This window comes from Sceloporus occidentalis, unplaced genomic scaffold (assembly GCF_023333645.1).
Source record: "Sceloporus occidentalis isolate IW3139 unplaced genomic scaffold, rSceOcc1.0.p SCAF_8, whole genome shotgun sequence".
NCBI classification, from domain to species: Eukaryota; Metazoa; Chordata; class Lepidosauria; order Squamata; family Phrynosomatidae; genus Sceloporus; species Sceloporus occidentalis.
The window spans coordinates 13,832,736-13,858,269 of NW_028316988.1; the positions used below are offsets into that span (position 1 = coordinate 13,832,736).

At 44.7% G+C, this 25,534-nt stretch overlaps 1 protein-coding gene across 3 annotated transcripts in view; it reads left to right on the forward strand.

Moving 5' to 3' along the window:
- CDK5RAP2 (CDK5 regulatory subunit associated protein 2) overlaps positions 1-25,534 on the forward strand; it is a 67,122-nt gene that overhangs the window by 6,696 nt on the left and 34,892 nt on the right. For all 3 annotated transcript variants that reach the window (XM_089534887.1, XM_089534890.1, XM_089534888.1), the window contains exons 5-18: positions 1,174-1,250; positions 2,011-2,134; positions 2,393-2,547; positions 3,035-3,197; positions 3,794-3,847; positions 4,510-4,629; positions 5,403-5,495; positions 6,417-6,635; positions 12,344-12,514; positions 13,298-13,471; positions 15,467-15,564; positions 20,225-20,352; positions 22,585-22,700; positions 23,373-23,501. In XM_089534887.1, the coding sequence (XP_089391013.1) occupies positions 1,174-1,250; positions 2,011-2,134; positions 2,393-2,547; positions 3,035-3,197; positions 3,794-3,847; positions 4,510-4,629; positions 5,403-5,495; positions 6,417-6,635; positions 12,344-12,514; positions 13,298-13,471; positions 15,467-15,564; positions 20,225-20,352; positions 22,585-22,700; positions 23,373-23,501 (1,821 nt within the window). The remainder of the gene's footprint in view (positions 1-1,173; positions 1,251-2,010; positions 2,135-2,392; positions 2,548-3,034; positions 3,198-3,793; positions 3,848-4,509; positions 4,630-5,402; positions 5,496-6,416; positions 6,636-12,343; positions 12,515-13,297; positions 13,472-15,466; positions 15,565-20,224; positions 20,353-22,584; positions 22,701-23,372; positions 23,502-25,534) is intronic.

Below are 25,534 nucleotides of genomic sequence, written 5' to 3' on the forward strand. Positions count from 1 at the left end.
CCCAGTTCCTTAAGTTGTTCCTCATAAGGCATCATTTCCAGACCTATGATCATCTTGGTTGCCCTTCTCTGGACACGCTCCAGTTTGTCAATATGCTTCTTGAGCTATCATGGCCAGAACTGGACACTGTATTCCAGATTAGGTCTGACCAAAGCAGAAGACAGTGGTGCTACTCATTCTCTGAACCTGGAAGTAGTACAGCTTACCTTTTTGAAACACAGCTGCCTCTGTAAGTGGAGCAGCGGTTGTAAGTGCTGAGAACAAACTTTGGCTTGCAAATGGGTTGCTTCAAACTTTTTGATTCCTACCAACTGCTGACTGCGGTGGATTGTCTTGAGTTGGAAATGGGCCTTAGATCTTATGTTCTCCATTTCCTGCATCACAACCTCATCTTCCAGGGTGAACATTTCACCAAAAGCTGCCTATTCTGGGGTCTTTAAATAGCATCCAGGAGGGGGAAGGAAGGGGGTTTCTAGATATTAAAACAACCATGCGATCGTTATCTGCGTCTTTGTGACATCTCATTAAGTATACATGGTGCTGGAAAGTAGCTGGCAGCCAAGATGACAAGTAGATAGTCTCAAGAGACTGGAGCAGAGATAATGGAATTGATGTGGGTTGTGATTTATGAACAGAAGATTAAGCTTTCAGTCTTTCCCCACTTTGATTGAGAGCTGTTTTAAAATACTGTGTCGATTCTATCTGCTGACACCCAGAAAACAGTGGGAAAATTAGGTTCAAAGAGACTGATGTGTCGGGGAGATGGAGTGGTAATAATGGTGACAACCTCCAGATATGGTGGAGATGGCCAATCGTAGAGAAATGGATAGATTCCAGATAGGTGATGGGCAGTGTCAGTTCCATTAAGTTCCTTTTAAAACATCTAAACTATTTACTGGGATTCTTCAGAGATACTTAAAACAACAGCAATATAGAACTTAGAGTTACACTTAAGAAGAATAAATCAAATGACACATGGAAGCCTGCTGTAACTGTGGAGTGGTGGGATGATGTCCAGGTATGCAGAACATCATCTTACCCCTCTTAAAGCGATAATAGATTTACAGTCTCCCTGTTTCAGTGGTTGGGACCTGGGTGGAGGTGGGTATGATAATCTTCTGGAGCTGAGCTGAGCCATCTGGGCTGATCTTCACTCCCTCTTTCTTCCACTAGAATATTGAACTGAAAGTTGAACTGGAAAGCCTGAAACAAGAACTGCAGGAGCGGGAACAGCTGCTCATCAAGGCATCGTACGTATTGTCTCCTTTGGGGTGTGTTTGTTTCCGACCTTCTCCCCTTTGAAGATGTGATGCCACCCTGAAAGGGGCTGCTCCCCCACCTCTATGTCCAGGGATTAGCCTTTGCAGTTTGCATTCCAGATGGCCTCTCCGATTAGGGCGCCCTTTCTGGGTTTGGTATGGGGAGGGGGAGTCCCAGTCTTCCTCAAGGACACATTTCCCTCTTTGCAAGGGCTGTCCAAATAACTTGAAGGTTTTTGGGTGAAATGGTGTTCACTCAGTGACAGGTCTGTTCCCACATTTGTCTGTGTGCAATATGTGGTGACTTTCTACTTAAGGGATCCCTGTTCCCATTATATTGCCTTTTTCTGTCCCCATGTCCCCATACCCATCCTGTCTACTACCCTTCCCTGTGCCACTCTCCCATCTTAGAGCTAACCTGGTGTAGTGGTTTGAGCTTTGGACCAGGACTCTGGGTGACCAAGTTTTGACTCTTGACTCAACCACAGAAACTGACTGGGTGAACTTGGGCAAGTCACACTCTCTCAGTCTCAGAGAAAGGCAATGGCAGACCCCTCTTTGAACAAATTTTGCCAAGAAAGTCTTAGGGTCGCCATAGGTTGGAAATGACTTGAAGGCACCCGCCAACAACTCCTATTTGAAACATCTGTCCCTTGGCTCCATGTTTGCAGTACAGGTGGGCAGGAAATATGTGGTTGGCTTATCTCTTCTGTAAACCTGAAGTTTAGAGGACTCTGCTTTACCTTTGCAGCAAGGCTCTGGAAAGCTTGGCTCAAGGTGGCGATGCTGAGATCCAGCGTCTGAAGGAGGAAGCTCAGAAGAAGGTCCAGGAAGTGGAAGAGAACTTGACTAGCAGGATCAATCGTTTGGAAGAGGTGAGTCAATGGGTTTTGTTGGGTCATTGGCTTCTTCTGTAGTGTTTTTCCTCATAGAACCAGACTCCAGTCAGAATAGTGAATTGTTGGGGAAGTTGTAGTCCCAAACATCTGGAGGATACCAGGTTTCTTATAACATTGTGTGAGATGGATGCTTTTTAGACATCCTTGGCTGTTCTTTGGCTTCTGAGCCATTCTGGGTCTTCTGAGCCCCGGCAGTTCATCGCTGATTGTGTATCTCTTGTGTTTTGGGCCTAGGATCTCAAAATGGCGCATGATGAAGCAGAGAAGGCCTTTGCGATGACAGAACGGGAAAGAGTTCTGAGACTGACTGCTGAGCAGCAACTGTCTTTGATTACAAATATGCAGCCGAGGGATCTGGATGTGATGGTAGCCCTCGAAGAGAAGGATAGGTGAGACCCCTCATTGTTGGTGAGTTCATTGTAGTCCTGATTTTCCAAGTTGTCCTTCTCTGTGGGCATGTCCAGATGTAATAAGATGCCCTGGTTTTTTGCTGTGAGAATGGTGGAAAGACCAAACTTTATATGCAGCTTGACTTGCATCTTCCTTCTCAGAGGAGAAGATCAGAAATTTCCACTTTCATTTGTTAATGCATAACAATTTCCTTTAATATCCAGACTTGAGAATTTTGTGTGGATGTCTCTGTCTGTCTTTGGAGAGCAGAATAAAGGGATGTGATTTAGGTTAGCATTTGTATCCTTGAGACTAGTTAGGTATTAATTTTCCATTTTTGTTGATCACTCACCATCGCAAGCCCTGGCTGGGCTTGTTTCAGGCCTGCAAAAGAAAAGAGGCCCATCCATTAGGGATACCCCTTTTACTTCATCTTGCTCCCTCCTGCTCCACCTGTATTGTAATGTTTTAGCATTGACCTTTCAGACATATAGAGCAACAGCGCCTGTCACTGAAAAATCAAGAAGCTCTGATCCGGAGCTTGGAAGAGGCCAAGTCTCAGAGGCAATCTGTGGAGGAGAGTTTGCTGGCAGAAAAAATCCAAGAACGTACAATTGCTTTGATGCGGGAGAAAGAGCAGGAACTAGAGGTGAGGAGACTGTCAGAAAAGCAGAGTTATTTCCAAAATGGTGGTGTGCCCTCTCTGAAGACTTTCACTGTTCTTTCAATGAGTAGTTAAGACGTGGTGATTCCATTGGGCATTGGAACTGGCATTGAGCTGTACCTTTCTTATTATTTCTTCTAGCAAAATTGTGGTATGTCTTACCCACCTGAAAGGCTGATTCAGACTAAAAAGCAGATAATTAAACATCTGTGGATGCATCTGTTACTATTTGTTAACATGTATTTTAAACTTGATTTTTAATTATCCCCCTTAAAAGTGCCTTATGCAATTTAAATGCAGAAAGAAATTTAAAACACACAATAATATTAATAATCTTTCCAACATGTTGTTAGTATGTATCCTCTCCTTTCCCTCTACCTCACCGTTTATAGCTTTGGGGATGTTGTGGGATAAAGCATAGCTCAAAATCTTCAGTCCTGAGGTTTGCAATTTAAAGTTCTGGTCCTCATGGTTTCAGGTTCTTGCTGAGCTGGTTGTTAGAACTATAAGAACCTGCATCGTAATCTGTTTGTCGTTCCTGACTTGGCTGGAGGTAAAACATGGCTATTTTCTTTTTGTAGGGTCTCAGAACAGAATTCAGCAATGAGAAAGGTGACTTAGAAAAAAGGATTCAGGTATGTTTTGGCCAAACATTTGCTGTTTCTCTTCTTACATGTTTTGGAGGAGGATTAAGTCAGAATTTAATGGATGCTGAAGCTGACTGTTATTACTGTCCCACCTTTTCCCCAATTTGGGATTCAGGGTGGCTTACAAAAGACAAAACAGATACAGCTAAAAATTTACATTATACAAAAGTTAAATATAATATAAATATTATAAATATAATATATATGAAGTGTGTGTGTGTATATATATATATATATATATATATAAAATTATAAAAATATGTCAGATAATGTATAATGCAAAATATGATTAAACTAACATAAGAATATATGGCAGTCAACTTGCATCTGGGCCGAACAATTTGAGGCTGTAGGTTGGGACAGAAAGGGTCTGTATGCTGCTATATTATACACAAAAGTCCCTGCACTTAGAAAAGGTAGCAGGAGAGATGAGGTTCTAATTTATTCTCTGTTACATTCCACCTTTTTGCATGCAATATTTTTTGAGAGGCAGGAGGAACAAGAAAGACCCCTCCTGGAGTCTGAAGCACTAAAGCCCAGCTATAAACTTATGAACTTGTCTGCTATTGTAACATGTGGTGTGTGTGTGTGTGTATGTGTGGCATTTTTAAAAATAGGACAATGGCATGCTTTTCTTTTCAAATCTTCAGTCACTCCAGGAGGAACTTCGTGAACGAGAGACAGAGCTTTCTGTGGAAAAGAGAAATGCTCTGAAACGAGACAAAACTATCCAGGGATTAACCCTTGCTCTAAAAACCAGGGAAAATGAGGTATGTGGATTAAATGCTGTTTCTGAAAGTGCTTAAGCTGGGTGCCCTAGAAATAGAAGACGGAAGGAAGCAAAAGGGAGACAGGTGATGAAGTCTTGGGTGTATAAAGATGAAGGAGAGCTGTTTCTGGATCAGCCCCAAGGCCTGCCTTGTCTAGCATCCCCAGTGGTCAGCCAGATGGGACATCCATAACTTGGTTGTGAAATGTGGAGCCCTTTCCTACTGTTGCTTTCCAGCGGCCGGTATTTAGGAGGCTGCATCTTCTGAAAATGGAGAGCTGAGATCTTGCATCAAACATCTGGGCATGATGTTGTGGCTACGCTTTCATCTCCCTATCTGACCCCTGAAACCCACCTTCAAAGCCAGTCAGCCATCTGTAGTGATGGAGGTCTGTACTGTTGGTGAGTGGCGTGCTGTGTGATGACATGGCCATCCCTCTCCCTCCAGCAAATGATGCTCAAGGAAGCGAAGCAGGGATCCTCTTCTGGCCCATCTGGACCAGTACTGTCAACTGACTGTCAGTGCCTCTCCCTGGTTTTGAGCAGGATTTTTCCCTAGGCCTCTGTGGAGATCCTTGGTATTCCCTGGTGGTCTCCCATCCAAGCAGTAACCAGGCTGACCTTGCCTGGCTTCCAAAATCAGGGTTGGAAGATTGATATGATGGGAAGATATGAAGTAAATGTGTAATTGCCAGCTTTCCTTTTCACTTCTAATCCTTACCCCTTGGCTCTTGAGTTTGTTTTCTTTCTTTCTGCTTTTATCCCACCTCAAAGAATGAAGAACTTAGTTCTGAAATTGAAGGTTTAACTGTATCGTTGGCGAAGGCCAGAGAAGCCACCCATAAAGTTCAGATGCAGAAATTCAAGGTAAGACGTTAAGGATTATTGTTACGGTTGCTCTCTGGAATATTCCCAGGCAGAAATGTGTGCTTTGCCTGACTGGGTTCTTGGAATGAGGGATGTTGGTTAATGAAGCTGTTAAATACGGTTGCTCAGAGGCCTGGCTGTCACTCTTCCTTTTCTTCCCCTCCAGATAATATGCTTATCTTTGACTGCAGTGCTTTCTCCTTTGGGATAGCCCACTATGGACCTATTTTGAGAGTCCCTTTGGCAGGAGGTTTTGGTAGCCTCCTCACGTCAGCTGTGTCCATGCTCAGGATGGACATCTAGCAGTGCTTTTTTGATAGGAAGAAAATTTTCAAGAAGAGACTGTGACATGCATCTCACTTACATGTGTAATCTCTTTCTGGGCTGTATCACTTCAGAATACAAGTGGGAAGGGGAATACTCCAGATAAAAATGTAGACTCCCAGCTTATAGAAAGCTAATGTGTCAGGGGGAACTCTGAGCTACAACTCTTCCCCAAGCGTACTAGTTTCCTACATGTGTTGATTTCTCTCATCTGTATTTGCATTTATTATTTCACTGTCTATATTCTGTCGTGTCCAATAGCTGGTGCTTTGAGGAACAGTCTTATCATTCATCAGTGGTACAGCCCAGACACAGGTTTCCCAATGTGAATTCGATTCAATACAGAGGAAGGAAATCAATACGTGTAGAAAACTGGTATGGTTGTCTCTTCTGCAAGATCGGTTTGAATACTTTTTTTGTGGCTTGGCTCATCCGTAAACCATAATTTTGACAACTGGGGCCTATCTTACGTGAAAAATTATATGTCACTGAAGAGCTGTGAAAGGCAGAAAAGGAAAAAACATAGACAGGAAGATGGAATTCTACGTTGTGTAAGTTGCACTGATGGCTACAGAAGTTACTGTTTTTTTGTTCTAGGGTGCTGAAGATTCTCAGGTTCTCTTGCTGGAGAAAGAAAGCCTCATGGCAGACTTGAGATCGGAAAACCTGACCAAAGACACCGAGAACCGTAAACTCCAAAGGCGAGTTAAGAGGGCCGAACAAGAGCTGAGTGATTTGCGTCTTGAGAAGGAGATGCTGGTGAAGGAGCTGGAGGAAGCCCAGCTGCAGAAGAGCAGAAGTGACAAAAGCATTAATGTGAGTGTTCCCTTTTCTTCTTTGTTGAAGAAGGAGATTTAAAAGCACTGTGTAATAACTTTCTCCAGATGAGTAGAAATGGCTTTCTTGTGCTGAAATCCTCCTTGACATTGTGTAGAATGTAAAACACCACCAGTGTACTTATGCAAGAGATCCAGTTTGGGGTGGCACAAGTCTGATGGGCACGGAGGGCTCTTTCCCAGTGCCCCACTCCACAGCCAACCAGTGACCATGTGTTTCAGGATGGCAGGTAGGTAGGTGTGTGTTTGTGTGTGTGTGTGTGTCTGGCTGCCATTGTGTTAGGCAGTGGTTACGCAGACTTAAGTCAGGTAGAAGAGTCTGGAAAAAGGGTTGGCTTCAAATTGGTTGAAATCAATTCAGTTTGACTAATTGTGTGGGATCCTAGGTAGAGGATTCCTCCAAGACTAGATATCAGTATCTCTAACTTCATGGCGGTGTGACAGCATCTCTCCATTTGCCATAGCTGCTATGTGCCTCTGATTTAAGGCAAGCCTAACCCAGGGTTTTCTTGGCCAGCTTTATTCAGTTTGCCATGTCACTCATTGGGATTCCATGGCTGAGCAAGGATTTGAACCCTGGTCTCCTTGGGTCTTAGTACAGCACTCGCACCACTACAACATGCTGGCTCCCCCCCCCCCCTTTGTGCAGAAATCAGGCACCTTGCCTCTACTTTATACATGAACAGGTATGGCCATTTGCAGTATTGCTTGAAGCCACCAGAGGGGTATCTCAGTCCACAGATGAGTAGTCAAGTCTTCCACCCCTCCATTTGCCTCCTTTGCATAATCCACTTATGTCTGACTGAATAACAGATGTGGTCTCTTGTCTTCTCTGGTTCTCTGAATTTCTTTCCTGTGGGATGAGCCTCTGAGAAACTGCACAGACAGCTTCTGCCGCTCTGGCGGGTGTGGATGTCTGAGAAAAGCTTCTCGTGGCCTGGAGCTGGGGTTTGGATTGTCTGTAATTGCCGTCATTGGCGTATGTGTTTTTGCAGCATCTTGGGCACCAGACTGCCTTGGGTTGGAGAAGTTAGACATCCTCCCTCCAACATGGTTCTCTTCATTGTGTGGGAGCTGCAAGTTGCCCTTTTGTCTGTCAACTAGAATAAACATAATATATGTGGGCTTAGTGGTAACAACTCTATTGGAGTTCAGAAGTAGAACTGGGCTGAGGGATGTGCGTTCCCATCAGCAGCTCCCATCAGCCCTAGCCAGTATGGACATAGTCTTAAGCTTCCAATAGCTGATAAATTCCTGATGTGTTTATCAGGAGAGAAAAGGAGAATCAGAAACAATCCTCATTGCTACTGACAGCCATTGAACGGAGACAGCAAGTGAAGTTTCCCAACCTGAGTGAGAAGCGACCTGGAAACTTCCATGGGACCTTTGAGCCTACACTTCCATCTCACTGGTCCAGGAGGAGGTGAACAAGAACAACATTGACTTGTGAACTACCAGTTCAAATTCAGAGTGGTTCCGGCATCACATTTTATGCGGATGCAGCCTGTTGCAACTGGGACCGGCTTGCTTCCTCGACAAGACTTTTGATTAGTTTGCTGGACCTTCTAGCACATTTTTCCCCAGTTGTAGCATGTTTCAGGTTCATTAAAGTCTCATGAATGGAGTTGCCAGCTAAGGATGGGGGAATTGGGGCTCCTAAAAAGTTCTTGAGTTCCTCGTGAGAGTTCATTTTTTCAGCACAGAATAAAAAGGGATGGGCAGAATCTTCCTGGTAGTGAATTGCTGCTCCTAGAGACTTCCACAAGAGGCAATTCAGAAATGGTTTTCTGAGGGAATCGGGAGCCCCACAGCAAGCCTTGGTGGGCCATATACACAACCAGGGCCTCATGTTGCTTGCCCCAGTTTTGGGGGTCAAATGGTTCGCTAAAATCGATTGCCAAACCCCCTAAAAGAAAGGCTTTGCCTCCATTCTGGATGCTTGAAAGCATTCATCCTCTATTCTTCTTAGGCCCCATATTGGCATTGTATGGGTTTCTTTTCCTTTTTAACATTGACTCGAAATGTTGTGTTTAAGGGGTGGGAGGAGGAAAATCTGAAAGAGCACTTCAGTGAGAGGGTTACACGGTAGCAAAGGAGTAGGTACGCCTCATTCAGAGCTATGGATTTTTGGGTTGCCTACTTTTCGCGGCATTAAAGCAGTCGCAGCTAAAGTTCAATTTAAAAATAGCTCAAATGCCATCTGATTGAGCTAAGCCTACTGAAGTGAAGATTACTTGGTAGCATTATGCGTATAAATCGACAGAAGTATATGGCCGCTCTCTTTCCGACAGGTCTTCCTAGGAGAGGACACAATCTCATGCGGCGCTCAGTCAATTCCCCGAAGTGACGGAAACCTCTTGATTAAAAGAGTAACCCTGATTAATGAAATTGAAAAGAAAGCTCAAACTCTTGAATATGCCTGCTCCAAAATTGGGAGTGGAAAATGCCTTCTTAAACCAAGTATTAAAACAAGAGAACAAGGAGTGTGACGCATACGTTTATTTTCTAAAGCAGGGTTGGAGCAACTCTAAATGGTCTGGACCATCTCTCTTGTCCAAAGTGGAAGGAGATGGATGTCCTTCTCCATTTTTCAAAATTATTTTGTAAAACCCTGGCCTAAATCTTGTTGCAAAGGGACCTTGCAGCACCTTTGAGCCTAATTGTGCGAAAGTAGTTATAGCACAAACTTTTGTAGACTTGAATTTACTTCTGGGTTGACTTAGCATTTGTTGGGGATTTAGACTTTCTGGAACAGTTGGAGAGGAGTGATAGTTATCTCTCATGTTCATCCTGTGCATGTGTTTGACATGCTTAAGGGGCGCATAATGTAACAACAGCATTTACCATTTAATCAAGCAGGCCTCTAGCAAATAATAATAGTGTCTTTCCGTCACTGAAATTTCTCAAGCAGGGTACTGTGCAAGTTCAACTCACTCTATAGCGATATATAAGGATGTTTCTGACCTAGAATGCTTGGGAAACTATGCCTTCATTAGAATGGTGCAATCCCGCCCTTCACTTGTGAAAATGTCAGCACTTTTCAGAACAAGGGAGAGAAGATATTTAAAGATCAGGAAAAATCAGGGCCTGATTTGGTCTTGAGGGAATGCACTTCGACTGTAGTCCAGTCCAGGAACCCAGTCCGTTGGGGTGGCATCTAGTTCATTGTGTGGACCTTGGTGAAGGGCAGCTTGGATAAGTCCTGTCCCAGGAGAAAAGCAAGATTCAAAACAAGGTGTGTGCCACGGTTTCTTATATTAGTCCTCAAAGCTCTTTAAACGGAGCCAGAAGCACAGAGCGGAAGGAGTTTGGGAGAGTGGAAATAGGATAGGTGCCGACTCTGCTCCGAGGATATTTACCTGGCTACCATTTGATTTGTTGCTTGACCAGTTAGCTCTCCCTGGAAATGTTTGCCCAGAGGACCTGAGCCCTTGCTAAATGGAGCAAGGTATTTTCAGAATTGGAACCTCGTGCTGCTTGTTATATGGATCCATGAACTCCTGTCATAGCATGGGAATGGAGACGTTTCCCTGGGACCCTGGGTGCAAAATGTTGGCCCATCAAGGTGGCAGATGAGAGAGAAGTGGGGTAGGAAGAGCCTTATTTTCTTCTTCAACAAGCAGGGACTCATTGGAAGGCCGTGATGCAAGATCTTTGTGAGCAAACGGAGCCATCCTATGCGCTACTAATTGAGATTGGCGGCTCTGCCGCGTTGCCACTCCATAAAGCAAGCAAAATTGAACTGTGCCAATTCTTGCTCCTTTACATCTGAAGATGGAGAGATAATCACAGCTATTGGCTGGGAAATGAAATGATCTCTGAAACAAGCATTGTAAGATGGGCAACATCTGCATAGATCTGGGCAGAAGAGAAGGCTGAGGCAGGGGGGCAGCAGAGATGGTAGCTTATTTTTTGAAAGGAAACTTTTTGACAATCAAATATTAGCTGAATTTTGTTATAATTTGTTGTAAACCATCTTAGGTCTTGTGCTGGGAGGTCAGTCGGATATTAATTAATTATTTAAAATGTTTTTTTTCCCCTTCTTGTGGTCAAGAAATTTAGTTTTGCCAACCTGGTTGTCTCGTCTGCCTTCTGAGAAGTTGACCCAATAATGAATCTCCTTAGTGCTATGTCTGTGCAATGCATTCCACATGTCTTTCTTCCCTCCTGCCCCCCTGCTGAGCTTTAATGTACAGCTTTGGCTGGATTTCACACATATTATGAAATCCCCCGAGACTGCCGAACAAAATGCAGCCTCGCCAAGGAGACAAAGCTCCTCCGACAAAGTATTAAAAAAGAACTGAGCAGGAATCAGGGAGAGGACTGTTTTGGGTCCGGGAAGCAGAGCGTTAGCTTTTCTTCATCAAATCCCCAAATTCAAGCATTCTTCCAGGATACCGAGCTTTGGAACACTTTCGCCAGCTATTTTGCTTTGACCTAAATCCCGCTGATTTAATAAAACACCCATCTGTCCGTAATCATTGCCTTTGATCAATTGGTTGGGAATGGACAGTGGTTTGACGTTACATACCCTCCAACTGTCCTGACTAATCCTCTGCTCTCCTACTTTCTTTACCTGCTCTTCTTATTTCCCTCTTTGTCCACAAACTATTGCTGCAAACTGAGTAAAATGCAAAAGAAATTTACTTTCAATTAACTCAGCGGAGAGAGAGGAGAAGAGGGGGCAAAATCTCTTCCTTCCCAGGAGGCTCAAGCAAAAGCAAACTGCTGCAGCATCTCTCAGTTTATCTGTTCTACCTCATTAATATCTTTGGCACGTTGACCACATTATCCTGGTTTTCATGTGCGAAATGCAGGAGCCTATGGTTTTATTATGTACTCGCTGTCCCCCCTCGCCGCCTCCCGGTCTGAACTGAAATATAGGATTGGCTGCTTCATATTTTAATTATTCATCCCTCTCCCCCTTTCAATGTTTAGGTTTGAACAAGGGGGGAGGGCAGTTGATCTGACCTTCAGCTTGCATTTGTTGAACGCCGAGTTCCCCATTCATTTACTAAGTTCAACAGTTATTAATCACTAAGCGGTCCCAGGGGATGGCAGGGCTTTGGCGGAAGGAGCTGGAGTGTTCTTTTAGCTGATGTGTAGAAACCAATTGACTTTCTCCTAAGTGCTCTTGTGATGGATGGTTGTGGTGGTTCCATAGGAACTGGGTTCTGCAGAAATACAATGCAAATAAAATTTCAGCTAAGGTTTGAAAACCTGTGGTCTCAGTTGCAAAAAGCAGGCACTGGAAATCTTTGAGGCAGTGTAACCGGAATAGGTTTGCTTAATTTCTTTCTTACGTGCCTGTCCTGGGTTTCTTCTGTCACAGAGCATGGGACGGGTATACATTTCACCCAGCTGGGTGAGATGGTGAGAGTTTGGGCACATATTTGTGGGCACACGTCTTCCTAGATACAGCTTATCACTTCTTCCTAGGTTAGCGTGCTTAGTATCATACCCCATGGATGTTTATTGTCCACATGCCTTTCCAAGTGTTTAATGGTGTTCTTGCAATCTCCCAGGAGCACAAAAGCCGTGAAAATTTGGCCACAATAACTCTTGCTTGAAAGGATTTCTACAGCTTGGTTTTAACCACAGGTTGTGTTACAGCGTACATTTTTCTTCTTCTTTACTTGTCTCCCTTACATCTCCCCCTCTCTTGCCCTCGTTTTTTGTTTTGGTCAGGACCTTAGAAACCAGCTGGAGAAAACTCAGGACGAAATGATTGAAAAAGAGAAGGCAATGGAGCATCATTACAGTGTCCTCTTGAGCGAATGCAATCAGAAATTGCAGAACCAGGAATTGGTCATCGCACGCCTCACAGCCAGCATTGCTCAGAAGGATGAGCTGCTCCAGGTAGGTAAAGTGAAAGATGGATGTTTTAATGGATGTTGTTGCAGGATAGAGTGATAGATAAATCTCTCTCTCTCCCTCTCTCTCTGTAAACTTTACACATACACACACAGAGATGCAGTTAACATACAGAATGTAATATACATTAAGCAGAATGTTTTGGCTTCGACCCTCTTCAGTTGACAAAGATGAAACTTGTGTATGTGTATTGACTTAAAGGGACAGGTGATAGAGATTCATGCTGCCCTTCGGTCCCTTAAAGTGTGTTGGTTGTATACTCCCTTGGAGAAGATTAGTGATTCATTGAGGAAGGATTTGTATCAGAAGGCTCTAAGTTCATTCCCCAGCATCTCCATACACAGCTAGGGAAAAAGTATCTTTCACAATTATTGGACAACTCATGTTCAGGTTGGTGACTGACTTCAAAAACCTTTCCATTTTCCAGGCTCAGTTCAAATGACCCTAATCTTTAAAGGCTCAAGTCCTGTTGAAGGATGGTGGGAAGCTGTCAGAGAAAGGGCCTTCTTGGTGGTAGTTCCCAACCTGTGAGACAGTCTCCCTGTGAGACTTCCTTATTGGGATGCTGATTTATCATCAGATTAAAAAACATTTTGATTTCTCCAGGCTTTTAAATTGATAGTTGAATCCCTTTCATCTGCACTGATGGATTTACTTGGCTCCTTATAGATGTTACTGCTTTAATATCTTGGTTTTAGTTAACTGTTCCTTGATCTGTAATGAGTAAAAGTGAGTCCTGTCTGTCTCTCTGTCTGTTTGTCATTTAAGAAGGTTGATGGAGTGGTTAAAGAAAAGGATGCAGGGCTTCAGGAATGGTTTGTGAAGTTCCAGAGCCTTGCGAAAAATCAAGAGATGCTTCAGAAGCAGAATGAAGAGTTGGTCATGCAGAAGTCTGCTGTCTTGGCTCAGCAGCCCATCCTCACAATGTACGAAGAGTTAGAGGTAGGTTAAAACAAAGAAAATTCTGAAGTTTTATTTACACCGTCTCATAAGAATGGCTCTCAGGTATGGTGGGATTCCTGTGGCCCTCCTGGTTTTGTAGCAGTACAAGTCTCAGCAGCCCCCAGCCAATGGTGAGGAATGCTAGGCATTGCAGTCCAAGAGCATCTGGAAGGCCATCTGATTCTACCTCTGTTCTAAGCCCTTTGTGAACATGACATTACACAGTGGTCTGCAAGCTTGGACTTAGAGCATCTCATTTGTATGATCTACAGAGGCTGGTACCTTTGTCCATCATTGCAATTGTCTGTTGTAGCTGTGAGGCAAAAGAGCAATCGCAACTCATTCTCCTTAGAGTACAACCAGTGTGTAAGATCCTCATCCCCTAATGACCCGCCATGGGATGATTTTATATACCTCCTGGGTCACCTAGCATCCACACTATTGGCTTTTGATCAATTGAGTGGATCTGTGGTATATTCCTGTAGTGAAGTTGGCTTGCAAGAGCGGTGGGACCACAGCCTGATCTCTGAATGGAGATCTCCTTTCTGTTGAGTAGTCTGTATTGGGGCAGGGAGGTGTTGAGTTACCCCTGGCAGATCTTGGAGGGACACTGCAGCCTCCTCTGCCAAATGGAAAGGAGAAACAGGTCAGGAAAACATCCTTTTAATCTCAAGTCACTCAGTAGATCATTTGGGAGTTGCCAAAACTTTTTGCCATCCAGATAACATCGGTACTCTGTTTGTGTTCTCTTGTTTGAATGAGATGTGGAGCCAATTCAGCCCAATGACTGACAGCTTCAAGGGTTGGTGCGTATGTGTGAATCCATCTGGGATTTAGTGTAAACTTGAACGGCGCTATGATGCTGCTTTGAGGGATGGGACCTGGTCTCTTGGGGAGCACCTTTTAAATTTGGATGAAAAACTGGAGTGGATTGCCTGTATCCCCCACCCACACTTCCCGACATGGAAACCACAAGCTGTTTGCTGGCAGCGACGGGAAGGGTCACATATCACACACAAGGCTGGGATGCCAAATTTGCTGCAGCTGAAGATTGATCGGCGATGCACCAGAGTGTATTGATGTGATGAAAGTGGTTGGGTCCAAGAGTTGGGAACTGATGTCATCATTGTCAGTGCGGTGGCGTAACCGCACTGGCGGGGTTCAAACGGACGCAGCTCACTGCCGGTTGTGCAGAGTCATCTTGTCTGTTTGAACGTCGGCGGGTGAGATCCCTCTCTCACCCCCCCCACCCCTTTCTGAGCACTCCGTGTCTTTTCATATTGCCATCGGCACGTCGCAGGCGGCTTCTCAAAGCTGATTGATGACACGGGATGTACTTGTCAGGGTTGCCTTCCTCAGGCAAGGCGAGCCTGTTTCTGAAAATGAAGTTGGCACGATGTCTCGGTGTTGTGATCGGAACACAACCTTTCTGTGATGTGTCGAGCATTCTCCAAAATCAAGGATGGGCAAAGTGTGGCCTGTCAGCCGCATGTAACCCCCAGGAGCCAAAAATGTCTGAAATTGCCATTATTATCACATTCTGCCCCCCCCCAAGACCATTTTAAGCCAAGAAAAGACCTTTAAAAAAATGTAATGGTTACTTCCTGTTTTGAAAAAAGTCCTCTCCTGAGCCTAAAATAGCCTAAGCCCCACCAAAATGTGGCTAAATATTCCCCTAACTCCTAGAATGAATTAGGAGCATTTTGGGGGAAACACTGTTTTTTGTGGGGTGTGGGTGCCGCCTCCCAATATCTCCTAGGTGTCTAATGGTCTGATTTTAAACAAAATCTTGGTTCTGTTGTGTTGGGGAAAAGGAGGCCAGAAGGTGGAGTGGAATGGACTGGACATTGTCTGGTTCTTTTCTACTTCTCCTAATTGTTCCTTCCATCTTTCCTTAGAGAAAGTGACTGACATTGCTTGGGTTGATTTTAATTTTGGGAATGAGCAGTCTCCCGATATACGTTCCTTCACCGTGAATTTTGGTTTCCAATTTAGAAAACAAAGGCAGCTGAATACGCCGATATGCTTGAAGCCCTCCGGAAAGAGCATGACATTTTTTCGACTCTGATCAAGTCCCTGAAGGAGGCTGATGGGTGAGTGTCAAATTTTGTTTTCAAGCGTCTAAATGGAGGGGGAAAAATGTCTGGCAGCATGCTTGCCTGATCAATGGTTGTCCTCCTTTAATGCTTTGACACACCATTTGATGCAGCAAGTGGTGTGCAAATTGAGCTGATGAGCAGAACATGCAACAAGGCTTAATTGTAGGGTGGAATGTCATGCGCTGGTTTTCTGGGTCATCTGTGGAGGCACAGAAAGCATCTGGAGGCTAAAATACTCTGTAACCATCAAATGGGTGGCTTCAGTGGAGCAACGAATATGTTGCCTTTGTGGACATGGAGGGACAACTGCAGTGGTTCTGGGTCAAATTATCTCCCCCCCCCACCGACCTCAGTGATATATAAACTGCCAAAAATGCACAAAATCCAACATGGAATGAATGAATGAATGAATGAATGAATCTTTATTTATATACCGCTATTCCAATGATCACAGCGGTTTACAATCAGTTAAAATACAACAACAGTAAATCCAATAAAAGAAATCCCCCCACATTAAGCAATAAGATACAAGCGGTAAAAATATCCATCATTCAATCACTTTTTAAAACCATTAAAACCAATAATACCAATAACACCAAGGACATCCATTACATTACAACAACATAAAAGGAGAAGAGTGGAATTAAGGGACATGGGGGAAAGCAAGGCGGAAAAAGTGAGTCTTTAGGTTTTTCCTAAAAGACTCCAGGGAGGGGGCTGAGCGGAGCTCGACAGGGAGAGAGTTCCAAGCCTGTGGGGCCGAAGCAGAAAAAGCCCTATGTGCAGACATCACATATCTCGTGTCAGGGACTCTCAAAAGCTGTTTCCCACCCGACCGGAGAGTGCGGGGCGGATTGTATGGGGAGAGGCGGTCCTCCAAGTACCCTGGGCCCAAGCCATTTAGGGCTTTATAGGTTATAACCAACACCTTGTATTGCGCCCGGAAGCAAATTGGCAGCCAGTGTAGGTCCTCCAATACCGGTGTAATATGACTGGCTCTGGAGGTACCCATAACCAGTCTAGCTGCCATGTTCTGAACCAATTGAAGCTTCCGAGTTTGGTACAAGGGTTGCCCCATGTAGAGCGCATTACAGAAATCAAGTCAAGAGGTTACCAGTGCGTGTACCACTGTTTCAAGGTCCCTCCGGCCCAGGTAGGGTCGCAGCTGGCGTATCAGCCGAAGCTGATAACAGGCGCCTCTGACTGTCGCATCCACCTGAGAGGTTAGGTGGAGCGACGAGTCCAGAAGCACCCCCAGACTGCGAACAGTGTCCTTTACAGGGAGCATGACCCCGTTCAGGACAGGTGGAAAAATTTCCATCCCTGGACTAGGGGAACCTATCACAAGTACTTCCGTTTTCTCTGGATTCAGGCTGAGTCTATTTTCCCTCATCCAGCCCATTACTGACTCCAAGCAGGCGTTGAGCGGAGAGATGCCATCCCTAGTCACTGCATCAGTCGGGGACACAGAGAAGACTATTTGGGTGTCATCAGCATACTGATAACACCGCGCCCCGTGTCTCCGGATGATCTCTCCCAGTGGCTTCATGTAAATGTTAAATAGCATAGGGGACAGAATCGCTCCCTGAGGGACCCCATATGTGACGGCCCTCTTGTCGGAGCGACAGTCCCCCAGCTCCACCATCTGGAATCTACCCGAGAGGTAGGAACGGAACCACTGCAAAGCAGTGCCCCCGATGCCCAACTCCCCCAGGCGATCCAGAAGGATACCATGGTCGATGGTATCGAAGGCCGCAGAGATGTCCAAGAGCACTAACAGGGACACGCTACCCCTGTCCATGCCCAGACGGAGATCATCGACTAAGGCGACCATGGCAGTCTCAACCCCATAGCCCGCCTGGAAGCCAGTTTGAAATGGGTCCAGATAATCCGATCCTCCAAGACCCTCTGTAGCTGGGAGGCAACCGCCCTCTCGATCACCTTCCCTAAAAATGGCAGCAGTGACACAGGCCGATAATTATTTCGAATTAGGGGGTCAAGGGAGGGCTTCTTTAATAAAGGTTTTACAATGGCCGTCTTTAAATTAGATGGAAAAAGGCCCTCCCTGAATGATGAATTGACGATGCGACGCAACATTTCTGTTGATGCCGTTCCCCCTTGAACTGCCAGCCATGAAGGACAGGGATCGAGAGAGCAGGTCGTCTTCCTAACGCTGCCGAGGATCCTGTCCACATCCTCGGTACTAACAGACTCAAACTGATCCAGTATAACTGAGTCCACGGAAGCTCTGGACGCCTCTACTCTTGATTCTGAACCAATAACAGCGTCAAGATCAGCCCTTAGCCGAGAGATTTTATCCGCGAAGAAGTTGTTAAACTCGTCGCAGCAGGCTTTAGATGGCTCCAATAATGGGTTCAGGGGGGGAGCCAGTTGAGTAAGCTCTCTTACCACCCTGAACAGCTCTGCTGGACGCGACTCCGCGGATGCAATTCGTGCAGCATAGAACGAATTCTTAGCTGCACCAATTGCCACTCCGTAGGCCTTCAAAAGAGACTCTAGGAGTGTCTTGTCGGATAAGTGCTGGTGTTTCCGCCATTTACTCTCTAGTCGTTGCGCAGTCCGCTTCCTTGCCCTGAGATTTTCCGTATACCTGGGCTTTTTATTGGAAGCGGGCCGGAAAGGACACTTGGGAGCGATACTGTGTATAGCCCTGGAGAGATCAGTATCCCAGGTGTTGGTCAGGGCATCAACAGAATCGCCGTCAGTTCCAACCAGATAGCCCTCTAGGGCTTCCTGGAACCTTTTGGGTTCCATCAGCCTTCGAGGGTGGACCATTCTAATAGATCCGCCACCCCCGGGGGGGATCTGGGTTGTCATCTTGATACTAGCCTTGACCAGAAAATGACAGGGCAGAGATATTCGTTACCTCTGCCCACGGAGATTCCATGTCCGTACAGAAAACAACATCTAGTGTATTACCAGCAGAATGTGTGGGCCCTGAGACCAATTGGGACAGGCCCATGGCAGTCATGGTAGCCATGAACTCCCGAGCTGCACCAGTTAGAGCATGACTAGCCTCGAAGGGGATGTTGAGGTCCCCCAGGACAAGAAGCCTAGGGGACTCCAGCACCAGCTCCGAGACCAGCTGTGTCAGCTCGGCCAGGGAGTCTGTTAGCGCACGGGGTGGCCTGTAGACTAACAGAATCCCTAAACTGTCCCTAGCCTTCAGGGTCAGGTAAATACACTCAATGTAATTAGTCTGTCGAACATGGTTCCTGGACAAGGAGAAGGTGTTTTTATAGATCAAGGCAACTCCCCCCCCCCTCCCCCCCGCCCACTTACCCTGATCTGGTCCTTAACCGAGTACCCGGCAGGAAGGGCCTGTGCCCACACCGCTTCACTCTCAGGCCCAAGCCAGGTCTCGGTAATGCAAGCCAGGTCACAGTTCTTATCTTCCACAAGATCATATATTATGTGGGAAGCATGGAAGGGTCGATATTTTCTGGTTTAGTCTCTACTAGGGCTGGAGGAACTTAGTTTTCCAGGTTTGATCAGGGAAGATGAGATTAAGTGTCAACATTATTTGTGACTTAGGAAAAGATGCTTCTCACTTCTCCAAAAGTAGAATCTGTTTTCCGTTTTTGGAACCTGAGCAGGGTGTTACAGTATACATTTTTATTCCTTGATCAGGCAAGGAAACATAATACAGTGTAATTTGCGGATGGATCTTAACTGCCGTTCATTTGTCCACTAAATGGGGTTAACCCATGGGAAATGGTGCAGGCATCCATCTTCGTTTTTTCTGCCGAGAAGCCCTGTCAGTTGATTCACTCTTACCTTCAACTCGAACTTTCCCGGTTCTCCATCTTGTCAGCTGCGGAGTCCCCAAAGCACCACCTTTAATCAAGTAATGACCTTCATTAAGGAAATGAGTTTTAGCCAAGACTTGTGGCCTGTTTTTTTAATTGTTATTTTAATATTTTAATATGTCTTTGCTTTATTCTGGACAAGCCTTTAGCCACGCCATCGTCTCTGCTGGCCTTGACGTTTGATTTTTGTCCAAAGCATTCTTAAATGCTTTGTGTGTAATACTGGAAGTCCATATTAAAATAAGCTTCAATTATATTAAAACCTAAAGACGTTTCCTCCTGTTCTCCAGCTTTTATTGCAGTGTCCTGATCCGGAGGCTGGAATACTTGATCTCAAAGGTCCCACCCAACTCTGATACTGTGATTCAATGAGAAAATAAGTGAGCACAGTGAGGATGCTACTCCATCACTTGTCCTTTGGCTCCAAGGAACAGAATGTGCCAGATAGATTTCTGACAAATTTACATTAGTCTGCTAGTTCCTTGGAGTTGGAGTTGAAGAGAGGTGCTGGGGTTGATGAGTCTGAAATTAACCTGATAAGCATGTCTTGAAGGTTCAGAACAGAGATTGATTTTCATTTCCTTCTTATGTAAAGATTTGTTTATGCCATACCTCCAAGATGAGAGAGTTCTCTGATTTAAAGAGAGTTTAGTACTCTCTCTCTCCTTGCCTTTGGAGCGAATTCTTTTATAGCAGCCTTGATGTATAAAAGATGCCAGAGGTCCACGGTAAAATGTTCTCTAGTGTTTGATGAGCCTTGAGCTATGTCTCCTTACATAACTTGCAGCTTACTGATATACATATACATATATATTTCCTTATAGCATAAATGACCTGCAAGAGGAGATGAGCAACATCCTCCTGTTACGAAAACAACTGGAAGAGGATATTTTAGCTACCTGGAATTTACGGAAAGCGCTGGAGGATCAAATCAAGGCAAACAGGAGGGAAGGTGAGAGGGATGTGGAGCAAAATCACCAGTAGTAGATAGAACTGAGCCCCCAAACCACGCTTATCTGTCAGCCAGCAATCAGATCAAATCCTCATCACTGGACATAGATGTGACATCTATTGTTGGGGTACATTTCTATTGAGCCTCATGGAAGATGGGCTCCCAAGAAATAAATAGTTATATATAATATAAGGGATACACACACACATTTGGAGAGAGAGAGTGTTCATGTGAGTGTGTTCTGAGTTAATGTTTTCTTTGGATTGGCCATGTAACACTTTTTAAACCTTTCTGCTACCTGTATTTTCAGCGAAGTTGTCTTAACTTACATGGTAAGCCGCTTTATGTCCCATCTTGGGAGAAAGGCTGGCTATAAACTAAATGCCACTTCTTGCATTTTACGCATAATTTACACCTGGTTGTTTGGGGAATGTTGGGCAGCCTTGGGGGTGTGTGGCTAAGAATGAAAGGTATCCCAGGATTTTTTCCCCATATAGGATCTCCAGAGGAGATTTCTTGGCGGGGTCACAATAGTGGGGTTTGTTATCCATAGACAGCCTGTGTGCCCTAGGATATGTGGGGGCCGTTTTGTTAAGAGAAAATGGGTTCCCCCCATCAAAAATGTTAGTTAAGAAGGTTCTGGGGATGTCAAACGCAACACTGGGGCCTCACATGGCCCATTGGCTGCATTTCCCCCATCCTTGTAGAAATCCAAACAACACCTGGAGGGCTGTGGTTTTCTACCTTGCTGTAATGTCATTTTTTAAAAGGAGGGTGAGGACTGCTTAACAAGCTTGCCCTTGCTCACCACCCGTGGAGTTGCTCAGCTTGGAGCCGCAATGGAAATGGCTTGCGCGCATGGCCCCCTGCTTTTGCCTGCAGAGCAGTCTGGATTTGGAATAATCCGACTGCGACAGGTTTCCCTCCCCCAAAATTGCCCAGTTGAACAGCGTAAGCCACTTTATTCCCATTCACCTGCTGCTGTCTCTTGCGCCAGTAGCTAAAATAAAAATTCCGCACTGTTATTTAACCTGGCTTTACTCTCCCTCGAGACCCCGGGTTCATTTCCTCCCTCTCTCTCACACACACATACACACAAATTCTAGCTGCTGCAGAATAATTCATGCCTCCCTTTTTTCCCACCCCCCTTCTCCTTTGCACCTGCCTGAAATTATTTCCAAATTCAATGCTTAAATATGTAAATTATAATTCTGTGTTAGAGTCACAATGCATGCTGATCTCTAGTAAGGGAGAAAAGAATTCCCATATGTCTAAGATGTCAGAAAGGCACAAAAGAGTTGGAGGGGGAAAGTTGGGTTTCTCCCCTGCTTCCCCTTCTGACTGAAGGGAGCAGTTTGTGTGGGATGGAAAAGGTTGCTGCCGTTTTCTCCATTTTTAACACTCCGGTACTTTCTCATAAACATATTTTTGGCATTATTGTTAATTATTATCTTTAATGATTATGATTAATTAGATTGCTTTGCTAGGCACTTCAAAAGCGGTTAGAAAGGAGCCGCTCTTCATCCCATGCGGTGTAGAACCTGCAACTCCCTTTCCCTAAAGCTATCATCCTCCTGATGAGTTGGACCACAAGTACCATTTTCCCAGTCCGACAGGGTCTGTGGTGGCTGGGGATGATGGGAGTTGTGATCTGACATGTCTTGAGGGTGCTGTGTTGGGGAAGATAAAGAAATGTATTGTATTGAAGACCTACTTCCTCCAAAGAGGGGTGTATAGCAATCTGTTTTTGAATTTGGAGATGGCATACTCTTGAGGTAGGAGAGTGGGTTGTATCACTGTACAATCTGTTTCTGAATGCTTTTCCTCATCCCTAGACAGGACCAGGCAAGTGAATATCTAGCTCTGCAATCCCCAAACTCTGGACTTTGAAATGCTTTGGACTTTGGCTCCCAGAATCCCAGATCACTGGCCAAGATGGCTGAGGCTTTCGGGAGCTGAAGTCCAAAACACCTGGAGGACCAGAGTTTGGGAAACACTGATCTAGCTCAACATAGGATCATGATGAGAATCATAGGAATGTAGAGTTGGAAAGGACCACATATGATCAAACACCTGCCACACAGGAATAGACTAAAACGTTGTGCACTTAAGATGGTTAGTTGAATATGGACTGAAATGTATACATTGGAGTTTTTATGGACCAGGGAGGTTTTCCCCATGCAAGAATATAGATCCTGAAATAATTTTGTGTGTGTTTCTTTTGGTTGGCAGAGGAAACCATATCATGTTGGAGCGACCAGACATCTTACATGAGCATTTGCTTAAGAACAGGGGACCATTTGGACTTGCAGATAGACAACCTCTCTATGGAAGAGCTGAAGAAAAAGGTGGTTCTCGCATTACGTTTTAGCAGTTCAGGCTGCAAGCTGCCACCAAGCGGTGGGCAAGCTCCAAGGAAGCAAAGGCTAGTTTGGGCCTTTGAAAACTCTCTCTGAAGATGTTTATTTCATGGGGGGTGGTTTGCATTTTATGCCAAAGTGTAGGCCACTTTACTTCTTGTCTTGTAAAATGCTAATCTAAGGCATGAAGAAATATAGAGTGGGAAGCAGAGCTGTGGAGTCAGTAAACCAAACTTTCCACTCTGGCGCCGATTCCAAGTCTTTCATAAATGGCAAATGTATATTAATTAATAATAACAAATTTAATGTCATAAAATGGTAGCAGTAGTCATTTCATCTCCCTCTCCGCTGTGTGAATCGTTGGGCTATTTCGTCTAATAGAACTTATAATATATTTATTTGATTAAGTATGAAATATAAGTATATAAAATGCTGTTATTTGAAGGACTGTAGCTTCCTTTATGAGCCCATTAGAGCTCTAAGATTGTTTGGAGAAGCTCCTCTCACTGTCCAACTGCCTTCCCAAGCCTCTTTGTGTACATAGGCATGGGTGCTTGATGTTTTGCCCAAGAAAAGGGGCAGGCAGTGTGGATTTGCAATGCATTTCCACTTGTGCCATGAAAGTGGACTCTGGACCTCTGAAGGTTTCTTCTCTTTCAGATTGCTGAACTCCTCTCGACAATAAAGGAGCTGCATTTGGAAAACCAAGAGCTCCGAAAGAGACAGTTTGACTTCTCTGTGTCAGACTCTCTGGCAAAGGAGAGTCAGAAGATGTTAGACAACAGTGAGGTGAGCCTTTTCCCATCACTAACCAGCAGTTCTTGTGCATCCAGGGAGTAAAATGTTGCACAAGGTGGTATTGGATGCCTCCTTGTGCAATGTAAAAAAAGAAAGTACTTGTGGTGATACTTTGGTGTAAAATCACTAAAAGGATTCCAGTTCTGGCTCTCCTCCTCTAGTGGTGGAGGAACCGGACGCTGATCTCTTAGCCTGCCCTCCTCTACTTCCATCTTGTCACTCATCAATATCCATATCTACCTGCCGAGTTCAGCTGCATATCTTGACACTGCAGATTGCCATTCTCTTTCTACAGGGCAATTTCCAGGTCTTTGCTTTCCGCCTTTAATTTCCCCTGCCTTCTTCGGTACATATACAGTCATCACTGGAATGAAAAGGCAAGCAAACAGCCCTGCTGACTGACAGTTTCTATCTTGAGTCCTTAAATTGGGCTTCTGCCTCAAAGAACCGGAAAATGGAATGTTTGAAGAACTTGATTTTTGTCTGTTTCTAGCGGATTTGCAGCTGCAGGAGCGAATCTTGTATTTACCCAGGTCTGATGGCCTTGCACTCGATTAAGGGACAGCCTTGCTGAATGTCCTTGTAGCCAGGCATTAAGTAGGCCATTAGCTAATGGGGATATTTCTTCGACTGCTACCCTGGAGTTTTTGGCTAGGTTGCTGTTTCAGAATCACCCAAGTTAAAGCTGGTGCAATCCATCTGGCTGTGGCAGCACTTTATGAATTATTGTTGTTATTATTAAGATACTGCGATTATGCTAGGACAGTTATCTAAGGCAGGACTTTCTACGGGTTTAAATGCATGCATGTCATCTCTCTCTCTGTCCTTCTGTCTCATTCTTTTTCCAAAAGGAGACCAAAAATGCAAATCCAGTTCAACCCCACCACAACTCCTTTCTAAGGCATGCTTCCGTCAGGCTCTGGCAGCTTGGAGCTGGCTTGGGCAGCTTTGGGCTCCAGAAGAGGGATTTTAAAAATCTTGTGTGTGTTTCCTCTCTCTCTTCTTAGCCCCACTGTCCTCCGAACATCTGCTTTCAGACAGAGAAGCCCTTGTGCTGAGTCCTGCCTCTCGGGCTCCTGGGAACTTTGCAAACCAAGCATATCAGCACTTCATTCAGGACAAAAACCACATTCTCAAGGCTTTTGGTGGCTGTGGGGAGATTTGCAAGGGGTAGCTCTTACCCTCCATAGACCTTTCCTTTCTTTTGCATATCGTGTCTATTTATTTAGTTTTTCCTAGTTAGACGTTAAAGTCTGTTCCTTGGGGGCACAGGCCATTTCTCCTGTGGTCAGGAGCTGACACAAAGTGCCTTATCTGCAGCTGCATGCATTGGCCTCAGTTTCTTTCCTTTTAGCTGTTGCCATTTAGGTCAACAATGTTTTAGAGAATCCAGGACTGATGTGGAAGAAAGGAAGAAAACATGCTTAAATACATATGGGAATGTTTTATACTGGGGATAGAGAATGTGCCTCCCCGCCTTCATCCAAATTTGGTCCTCTTGTGGGCCTCCAGCACCCACATTTGTTACTGAAATAATAATAATAATAATAATAATAATAATGATAATGATAATGATAATGATAATGATAATAGTAATAATCAAATTTTGGCCTCACTTGCCCCCAGAAAGTAACCTAATAGGATTAGAAAATGATGAGGCTTTGCTATTTTCTGTTAGTGGTACGGTGTCATTTGCATATCTTAAGCTGCTGACACCCCTTCTTTCTTTCTCTGAGTCTAATCCATCTTTCTGTATACATTTGCTGTATAAATTAAAGCAGATAGGGTGATAAAATACAGCCTTATTCGATCCTCTTGCCCATTGGAAATGATACTCTTCAGATTCTGTCCTGACATGGCCTCTCTGGTCTTAAATATAGTTTATGCATTGGCACAATCAAGCGTTGCCTGATAGCACTGATGAAGACTACATGTCTCAGGTCTGCCTGTGCTTGGCAAACAGACTAGATGTTGGGATGGGGAAAGAACTGTCTTGCTATCTCCCATCCTCTGAATTTCTACTT